This window comes from Lithobates pipiens, unplaced genomic scaffold (assembly GCF_037356315.1).
Source record: "Lithobates pipiens isolate NorthernLeopardFrog02 unplaced genomic scaffold, aLitPip1_a1.2 Scaffold_8, whole genome shotgun sequence".
In the NCBI taxonomy this organism is placed as follows: domain Eukaryota; kingdom Metazoa; phylum Chordata; class Amphibia; order Anura; family Ranidae; genus Lithobates; species Lithobates pipiens.
The window spans coordinates 652,647,107-652,657,862 of NW_027507903.1; the positions used below are offsets into that span (position 1 = coordinate 652,647,107).

Below are 10,756 nucleotides of genomic sequence, written 5' to 3' on the forward strand. Positions count from 1 at the left end.
ATTTAATAGCAAAATATACATAAAGTTTATACTATAAAAAAAAATTGGTGTGTGCTGCTTAACTATTCGGGTGTGACTTGAAGAAAAGGTGGCAACCCTACCGGTGCCTGACAAGGGGCCGGGTACATGAATAGGGGGCGGCAGCGGCGACCATAGATAGATTCATACAATGTATGAATCTAACTATGTGATAGAGCGAGTGACGGGGGGGGGGGGGCGGCGCTCCTGCGCCCTTTATGGACGAACCGCCACTGGTCCTTCCATATAACTAATCCTATGACTACAGTACAAGTCACAGCCCAGCCTCACCCTGTGTAGAGGAATGTGACCCTCCCAACTGCATTCTTCTCCTGTGTCAGAATTTCATTTCCTCGTCTGCTGTCAGCGATGGCGTCTGGTGATCTGAGAGCTGAGTTGGAATGTTCCGTCTGTCTGAACATTTATACGGATCCTGTAATGCTGAGATGTGGTCACAACTTCTGCCGGGTCTGTATTGATGGTGCGCTGGATACACAGGAGGGGTCTGGAGGATATTCCTGTCCTGAATGTAGAGAGAAGTTTCCGGATCGGCCTGCACTGCACAGGAACATAACACTACGTAACATAGCAGAGACTTTCCTGTCTGCTCATCAATATCGGGAGGAGTCCGGGGTCTTCTGTACTCACTGTGTGGACTCTCCTGTACCTGCTGTTAGATCCTGTCTGCTCTGTGAGGTTTCTCTGTGTGATAAACACCTGAGAGTCCACAAAAAGTCCCCAGAACACGTCTTATGTGACCCCACCTTGTCCATGGAGAGCAGGAAATGCTCCGTCCATAAGAAGATCCTGGAGTATTACTGCACTGAGGATGAGACCTGTGTATGTAAGTTATGTGTGATTGAAGAACATAAAGGACATGCGATGGAGTCATTGGATGGGGCTTCTGAGAAGAAGAAGAAGACACTGAGGAATGTTCTGCAGAAACTTCTGACAAAGAGAGAGGAGACGGAGGAAAGAGTCCAGAGTCTGCAGGAACACCGGAGGAAAGTAGAAGAAGAAGCCGCTGGTGACACCGAGAGAGTCACTGCCCTGTTTAGAGATCTCAGGAGACGTCTGGAAGACCTGGAGAAGAGGGTCCTGAGGGACATCTCCGGGAGGGCAGAGCGGATCTCCATCTCCATCCGGGATCTGGAAATAAAGAAGGAGGAGCTGTCCAGGAAGTTGCGTCACATTGAGGAGCTGTGTAACGTGACGGATCCACTGACTTTCTTACAGGAATCAGACACAGGTGACTTGTATGATACTGAGGATGGAGATAATGAGGAATCAGAGACAGGTGACTTGTATGATACTGAGGATGAAGATAATGAGGAATCAGACACAGGTGACTTGTATGATACTGATGTTGAAGATAATGAGGAATCGGACACAGGTGACTTGTGTGATACTGAGGATGGAGATAATGAGGACAGAGAGAGACATGAGAAACTCCTCCATGATGGAGGGGGTCTGGATGTGGCGGGGGTCTTACACACAGGTTTATCTGATATAATAACAGAGGTAAATGTATACTTCTCTATACAGGGAGCTGCAGACATATTATTGAATGTAAACACAGCTAATAATCGTCTACAGATATCAGATGACAGGAAAACTGTATCCAGGTCAGATAGAAACCAGAATCACCCAGAAACACCAGAGAGATTTCAATGTCCTCAGGTGATGAGCAGTCGGAGTTTCTCCTCAGGGAGACATTACTGGGAAGTGGATGTCGGGGGATCAAATATATGGAGAGTCGGGATGTGTTACCCCAGTATAGACAGGAGAGGGGGGCAGTCAGGGATTGGAAAGAATAAGAAGTCCTGGGGTTTGGAGAGGTATTATAATCAGTATAAGGTGATACATGACAGTAGATATATCCCTTTACCCACCAACATCTCCAGTAACAGAGTCAGGATAGATCTGGATTATGAGGTCGGGTGGATCTCCTTTTATGATCTGTGTGACCCGATCCGACACCTCCACACCTTCACCACCACCTTCACTGAGCCCCTCCATGCTGGGATATGGGTATATAGTGGTTGTATGAAGATCTGTGGGGGGAGGCGGGAGATGTGAGAGCTCTGCCCAGAGACTGCTGACATCATAGTAAGGGAGGGTCAGATGGGTTAAATATTCATCCAATGGGGCTGATGGTGGGGGATCCAGTCGGTGTCTCTTTTATTGTAGTTTGGGGTACAGTACAAATCAGGGTGCAGGTTACAGAAATAGGAGGCCGTGCTACAAAATCATGCTGATCTGCAATGTAATAGAGGAAATAAATGAGTAGAATAGAAAAAGTCACTTTATACTGTAGGTGTGAGATGATGTTTTTTTTGGTTTGTTGATGTACAAAGTAACATTATTGTGTGTCCGGGTGTACCCCTCTCAGGAGGACTGAACCCCCAGAAATGTGGGGGAGGGGAGATAAAGTGTAGGGTTAGAGTGAGAAAAGAGAACAAAACGGACAGGTCTGTCATCTATCTCCTTTATACAGGGTCGGGGGGTCTGAGCTCTGCACTGCTCTATGTCGCCCCCTGGAAATTTACACCACAACATGTTCTTATTAATGTCTCATCTTAATCCAATCAGAGTTCTTGAACTCTGTGATGTCATTAAATCCCAATAGAACTTTCAGCTTAACCCCTTGGCGCCAGCGCCTTCCAGTCCTTTAAGCGGTTTAGGGTGCCAGAAGGTGAGGCTGGGATTATGATCATATGACCGCTGTGATTGGCTGTCACGGGGGGTCACAGGATTGAGAAGCTCCCGATCGGAAGCAGCTTTCTGTTGGCCACCAGAAATGTGGTGGCACTGGGCGCGCACTCTCGGCACAGCTGTTTTTGCAATATTGCACCCAAAATCTGCAGCCGCTCAGTACCAAGGCTGAGAGGCGGCATATTTGCATGCTGTCGGCACTAACAGGTTACATCTGATAAATACAATCCATGGGCTTCAAACCAAAAACTGTGCAAAGTTGTTGTTTTTTTTAGAAAGCAGCCACAGCCTAAGTATGAAAAGCCTTCGCCCCGCAGAAATGCTTCAAAGAAGAACCCTTGCTCTCTGTGTGGAAGCAGCTGTCTCTCTGCAGAGGTCCAACCAACATGCCCATTGCTGAGTCACAACCAGTCACAGTCAATTAACAGGGAGTGTGAGCTTTACGCATTGGAGAGATCTAGATTTGACTCAACAGAGGATGTGTCAGACCTCTGCAGGGAGACCACTGCTTCCACACGTGGCAAGGGTTCCTGGTAGGGGGCCGGTGTTTCTACTCAAGTTTGATTTAATTTTGAAATCATTTTATGTACATTTTTATGAATAATTGGGGCGCTGTAATACAGGAGGTTTGTTACTGGCCAGATCACTAGGTGAAAACAGAGGGAAAAAAGCCAATAAAAAAAAAAAAGAAAAGGAATGCAGCCGCCACATCTAATGATTGGTAAGCTGCAATATATGACATTTCTGGTTTCGGGTTTATTATTCCGCTTTAATTGGTAGAGTAATTCTAGAAGAAGGTTGGTGTCATATTGGGAAAGCACATACATTAATGTTTTGGTCACATACTACACTGTGGGGGTCATTTACTATAGCGCCAGGAAGTACTGGGCACTATTTCAAATAATAGCGGGCATTTTAGCCAAGTAAAAGTTTAACAGACGAATGTGCGCATGAATAGGAGCACCATTAGCTGCGAACAAGCATTAGTAAATTTGAAAATCTGCGCTAATTAGCGGCTCTGCGTATACGCAAATGCATATTTTTTCCCCAAGTTATTATATAGCACTGCACTGTAACCATGATCCATGTATGTGAAAGAAACATTTTTATGTGAGATGTGCTCTACTTTGTGTTGCAATTAGTATTCCTAGATTTATTTCCTTCTTTTGCTAACAAATGCAGTTATGACTGATTATTACATAGTAATGTCTGCTCTTCTGTAAAGTTACATGTATTAAACATTTAGATTACCTATTTGTTGTGTGTTGTATTTTATTTTTTATTTTTTGATTCAGGTGACTATAAAGCAGTAATTATTTATCTTCATTCTTTAATCACACTACACTATTATGCAGGTCTTGTACTGAGCACAATGGCTTAGTGGGCTACTCAGATGTCTCCACAGCACTCATGGTACAAGTTCAATTACCAGCCGACCTACCATCCACCAGCTGTGTTTATTTTTTTCAGAGCACAAGCAATTTAAAATAAACAAAGATATGTAATCTGCCGTTAGCTAGTGTGGGGTGTTTGGAATTTCACAGCATAATAGTATTGAATACTTACATATCATTTCATGCATTTGAAGAGTTAATATAATATAATCAGACAAATTAAAGTGCATTGGCTAATTGGCATTCACCTATTTTCAGCATATTCTGCTTTGGCTAATCAGCATTTGCCTTTTTTTCACCAAGTCAATCTTTTAGCATCTCTCTGTGGGATTTGAACTTGTGAGTCCTTCAAAGCCTGAGTTGTTTAAGGTAGAAGTGCTGACCACTAGCCTATTGGGCGTAGCACAATCATACATAGAAATTACATTTACTAGTGTTTGATGCTTCTTCGCCCCGAGCTGTCTCTCCTGCCACCGCCGTCTTCTCCCGCTGATGTGTTCTTCCACGTGGCCGATTACCCACTAATAAAAAAAAAGCCGCTCTTTTTCTGTGGTGATCCGATAATGTCACCCGGAGACTCCGCTCCATGGCTATGTAAGAGACACCACATAGCGGGTGACAATACAGCGGAGTAGGACCGTTGCAGAAGAGCAGCTTTTTTTTTATTAGCGGGTAACCGGCGGTGTGGAAGAACACAGCAGATGGAGAAAATGGCGGTGGCAGGAGAGATGGCTCTGGGAGAATATGGAGGAGGGAGAGACAGCGTCTGGAGAAGACAGCTCAGGGAAGAAAATGGAGGAGGGAGAGACAGCGTCTGGAGAAGACAGCTCAGGGAAGAAGACAGCTCGGAGCTATTTTACAATAAAGGACTTGTCAAAAATCGGGTATTGATTTTTTTACATTTCACTGCTTTTTTTGGTGAACGGGTAGGGGTATGATGCACCCCATACCTATTCACATAGGGGGCAGGATCTAGGAGCCCTCTTGTTAAAGGAGGCTTCCAGATTATGATAAACCCCCTGCCCGCAGACCGACAACCACTGACCAGGGTTGCCGGGAAGAGGCCCTTGTCTCCATCAACATGGGGACAAGGTGCTTTGGGGCATGTGGCCTGGTATAGTCCAGAAGGGGAGTGTGCTCGCTTGTCCCCCCCCATCCTGACCTCCAGGCTACATGCTCAGATAAGGGTCTGGTATGGATTTTGAGGGGCCCCACATCAATTTTAGTTTACATGTTGGTGTGAGGTTCCCCTTAAAGTCCATACAAGACCCGAAGGGCCTGGTATGTACTGGGGGGGACCCTACAACATTTTTTTTCCTTGAATTTTGGAATTCCATAACAAAATATTATTGAATACATTGCATGCATTTGAAGAGTTAAAAAATAGAATAAACCAAACTGATGTGCTTTGGCTAACTATGCTGCTGAGTACAGTGCACAGTTTCCGGCAGTGATGCTATCAGTGGGATTTGAACTCATGGATTGAACCTTTGAGGGGAGCAGGGCATACCGCTATGCTACAGAGCTGAGCACATACCTACAGAGAAAATATATTTACTAATATTTAATTCTATACAATAATTTTTTGCATTTCAGGCATTAATATTATAGTAACAACCATGCTCATGCTGATGTGGCATTGGTTAATAGGTATTCTCCTCTTTTCAGCATATGCTGCCGAGTCTAATACAAGCTTTCAGTAGGTGACACAGTCTGTGCGATTTTCAGCCATTTGAGCACAATTATATTGAGAACATACATTTATTAGTGTTTGATGGTGGGACTACTTTATATTCTAGGTATAATAATACTCAGAAAAAAAGGTTTTTATTTATATAAGGGGACCGGCGCCACTGTAAATTGGCTCCAATGGAGTGTGTACATAAGCTAAAAGTACATGCCCACCACTAGCCTTCACAGAACCACAATGGGTGTCAGATAGGTATAAAATCCTGTCCAAAAGAGTGTATGTATAAATTGCAAAGGAGGAGAAAGAAAGGGAGGTGTATATAAATCAACCCTCAAGCTGACTTCTACTACTATAAGGAAATAAACACTACCACCAATAATGTGCACCCGTACCTATGATCAACCAGTAGGGTACCACAAGTAATGGCTATGCGTACACAAATCTTTAACTAAGCCTACACAAATCTAGACACATGCGTGAACATCAGGAATTACTAATATGGTACATAGCATAAGTGATATGCATATCGTGCAGAAGTGATAAATAGTGTGATAGTAGACCACTATATTAGTAAGTGTGTTGTAAGATTAACACATTAAGATTAATTGGAGCTAAAATAATAATACAATAAGCATACAGTAAGACACAATCCAATATGCCCTCAAGTGAATGTAATGATAAAAAATAATAAAAAATGAAAAAATGTGAAAGGGAAAAAATATATAAATAAATTAAGAAATATTAAATAAATGTGATAAGCAGTTCACAAAAAATTCATAGTTCATATAAATCTCAAAAATAGTTCATGTAAACCCAAATTGGCAATAACCTATACAGTGCAGTCCAAAAAGAGAATAAAAATTATTATTAAAAATAATTATTAATAGTCCACAAATTCTTCAGGAAAGTGCAGTAGGTGAAAGTGACTGGTGCCCGGAAACAAAAAATTCAGGTGACTTCCGTGCTCACCCCCTTAGCTCCCCACTCACCGGAACTATGAGCCCACAAAGGGCAGTCAGGCCCGTAGGTATCACACAGCAAGCGTTGGTGCGCTGATGAAAGATTTTTGCAGAGGTTGTAGTCCACTCACTTCCTGATGGGCAGGTAAGGCTGGTGTTAATGTTCAGAGTTTCCTCAAGGAAAAAGAAGGGGGGAGGATTCCATAGTGTAGTAATTCCAACGAGAGTATAAATTGTTTAAAAACATAAACTTTATTCACACATCAGTATCCAAACAAGAGATGTGTTTTGCAAAAAATGATAACAAAAAATATAAAAAGAGCTATACTATAGAAAGTTCCACAGAAGATTCCACAGAAAAGGCCCTTGGGGGGTATATGATGTTACACCCCAGTTTAGCACAGAGGGCAAACACTCAGTTCCAAGGAACACAAGAAAATTTCTTTAAAAAACCCAAAAATATATGAATAATGGTATTGAAAAATAAAAAATAAAAAATGGAGATAAAAATCAAAAATGAATAAAAATAAAAATAAAAGTCTATATGTATAAGAGACTCATATTATGCACAGAGTATAAGGTGGCTATAAGTGTATGCACCTCTCCACTACCAGAAGCCCTATTGCGAGCCCTGGTATAGTGCTCACTAAGGCGCTGACACAAAAAAGTAATATAATAATACGCAGGGTTGGATGAACAGGGGGACTCAGTACCTCTGTCTGGTCCCCAAACATACAGTCCACTGCGTCCGAGAAGCTGCAGGCTGGGGGGAGAGAGACAACTCCGCCGTCGGTCCTCACACGGGGGTGTAGACCAGCCACCTGTGTAGAGGCTAACAGTATCACACCTCAGCACGGGGACAGGCACGTAGGCAGCCGTACCTGGCGTGCATTCCTCCCTGCGTTCCACCTAATATAACTGACAATGCGGAAGTGGCGTGCGTGATTGCGTCATAAGCGTTTCGTCATAAGACATCCTCAGCGACGATCATCGTCGCTGAGGACGTCTTATGACGAAACGCGTATGACGCAATCACGCACACCACTTCTGCATTGTCAGTTGTCTCTCGACGGCGGAGGAGTTGTCTCTCTCCCCCCAGCCTGCAGCTTCTCAGACGCAGTGGACTGTATGTTTGGGGACCAGACAGAGGTACTGAGTCCCCCTGTCCATCCAACCCTGCGTATTATTATATTACTTTTTTGTGTCAGCGCCTTAGTGAGCAGTATACCAGGGCTCGCAATAGGGCTTCTGGTAGTGGAGAGGTGCATACACTTATAGCCACCTTATACTCTGTGCATAATATGAGTCTCTTATACATATAGACTTTTATTTTTATTCATTTTTGATTTTTATTCTTATCTCCATTTTTTATTTTTTATTTTTCAATACCATTATTCATATATTTTTGGGTTTTTTAAAGAAATTTTCTTGTGTTCCTTGGAACTGAGTGTTTGCCCTCTGTGCTAAACTGGGGTGTCACATCATATACCCCCCAAGGGCCTTTTCTGTGGAATCTTCTGTGGAACTTTCTATAGTATAGCTCTTTTTATATTTTTTGTTATCATTTTTTGCAAAACACATCTCTTGTTTGGATACTGATGTGTGAATAAAGTTTATGTTTTTAAACAATTTATACTCTCGTTGGAATTACTACACTATGGAATCCTCCCCCCTTCTTTTTCCTTGAGGAAACTCTGAACATTAACACCAGCCTTACCTGCCCATCAGGAAGTGAGTGGACTACAACCTCTGCAAAAATCTTTCATCAGCGCCCCAACGCTTGCTGTGTGATACCTACGGGCCTGACTGCCCTTCGTGGGCTCATAGTTCCGGTGAGTGGGGAGCTAAGGGGGTGAGCACGGAAGTCACCTGAATTTTTTGTTTCCGGGCACCAGTCACTTTCACCTACTGCACTTTCCTGAAGAATTTGTGGACTATTAATAATCATTTTTAATAATAATTTTTATTCACTTTTTGGACTGCACTGTATAGGTTATTACCAATTTGGGTTTACATGAACTATTTTTGAGATTTATATGAACTATGAATTTTTTGTGAACTGCTTATCACATTTATTTAATATTTCTTAATTTATTTATATATTTTTTCCCTTTCACATTTTTTCACATTTTTTCATTTTTTATTATTTTTTATCATTACATTCACTTGAGGGCATATTGGATTGTGTCTTACTGTATGCTTATTGTATTTTTATTTTAGCTCCAATTAATCTTAATGTGTTAATCTTACAACACACTTACTAATATAGTGGTCTACTATCACACTATTTATCACTTCTGCACGATATGCATATCACTTATGCTATGTACCATATTAGTAATTCCTGATGTTCACGCATGTGTCTAGATTTGTGTAGGCTTAGTTAAAGATTTGTGTACGCATAGCCATTACTTGTGGTACCCTACTGGTTGATCATAGGTACGGGTGCACATTATTGGTGGTAGTGTTTATTTCCTTATAGTAGTAGAAGTCAGCTTGAGGGTTGATTTATATACACCTCCCTTTCTTTCTCCTCCTTTGCAATTTATACATACACTCTTTTGGACAGGATTTTATACCTATCTGACACCCATTGTGGTTCTGTGAAGGCTAGTGGTGGGCATGTACTTTTAGCTTATGTACACACTCCATTGGAGCCAATTTACAGTGGCGCCGGTCCCCTTATATAAATAAAAACCTTTTTTTGATACTGGTTGCACCCCCTTGGGGCTGTGACTTTTAGGGGTGGCGACACTGGCTGTGAGTCCTTCTATTTACGCCTGAATCATTATAGCCTCCGCAGCGCGGCCTGGGATCTGTAAGATCGGAGCATTTTTTCCATATAATAATACTCAGCACAGTGACTTAGGCCCCTCTCACATTTGTGCGACCTGAAAGTTGTGAGATTTTGATGCGACTTTAAGCAATGCCTGTGTAATCTTGAAGTCTATGGATGCAGGAGTTGCAGGGAAAGGTGCGCAACTTTCCCGCGATTTTGCGTCCGCAATTTTCCAGGGAATGCCTGTGTAAACTTGAGGTCTATGGGCCTCAACTCACATCAAAGTCTGACAAAAGTAGTACAGGGACTGCGTTGAAGTCGGTGTGACTTGAAGTCGCACAGATATAAATGGTACACATTAAAGATCATGGGGTATGACTTGTCATGCGACTCTGATGTACAAAGTCGCACAAGTGTGACTCAGCCCAACTTAATTTCTAAATTGCTTTGTTTGTAAATTTACAAAGCCAATCTAAAGGAATATTATTGGTAAAAAAAATCACTTAGGAGGTTTAACTATATATATTAACTATATATATATATTTTAATAATTTTGTGTTTTAGGAGGTGTGTCCTATGCCTTCCTACTTTTGCTATTAGGTGTCCCTTATACCCATCTCAAAAAGTTGGGAGGTAAGAAATCGCCGCCTGAAGTCACCCAAAGTATTGCAGAACTACGTTTGGGAAGCGTTGTGGCGTCGCACCAATTTGGACAGTTCCATTGCCATCAATAGGCGCCAATTTGGCCTGCAATTTGACATGTAAATTTAGAGCTACGTGAACATGGGGAAAGTTGCATAGATATTAGAGCTGCACAATTCTGGCCAAAATGAGAATCACAATTTTTTTTGCTTGGAATAAAAAGATCACGATTCTCGCAACGTAAAATCTTTCACATTATCCCCAAAAAATTCGGCTAACTTTACTGGTTAGTTTTTTTATTTTTTTATTCATGAAAGTAAATTCCCCCCCCCAAAAAAATTGCATTTGAAAGACCGCTGCGCAAATACAGTGTGACATAAAATATTGTAACAACCACCATTTTATTCTCTAGGGTCTCTACTAAAATATATATATATATATATATATATATATATATATATATATATATATATATATATATATAATGTTTGGGGGTTCTAAGTAATTTTCTAGCAAAAAAAATGATTTCAAATTGAAACCAACAAATGTCAGAAAAAGG

General features: G+C 41.7%; 1 protein-coding gene across 1 annotated transcript; it reads left to right on the top strand.

Moving 5' to 3' along the window:
* The first annotated feature begins 367 nt into the window (after positions 1–367).
* On the top strand, positions 368–2,327 carry LOC143961716 (E3 ubiquitin/ISG15 ligase TRIM25-like). Its single transcript, XM_077471045.1, has 2 exons — positions 368–1,267; positions 1,412–2,327. Exons 1-2 carry the CDS (start codon positions 388–390, stop codon positions 2,095–2,097), a joined length of 1,566 nt encoding a protein of 521 aa, XP_077327171.1. The 5' UTR covers positions 368–387; the 3' UTR covers positions 2,098–2,327.
* The last annotated feature ends 8,429 nt before the right edge of the window (positions 2,328–10,756 follow it).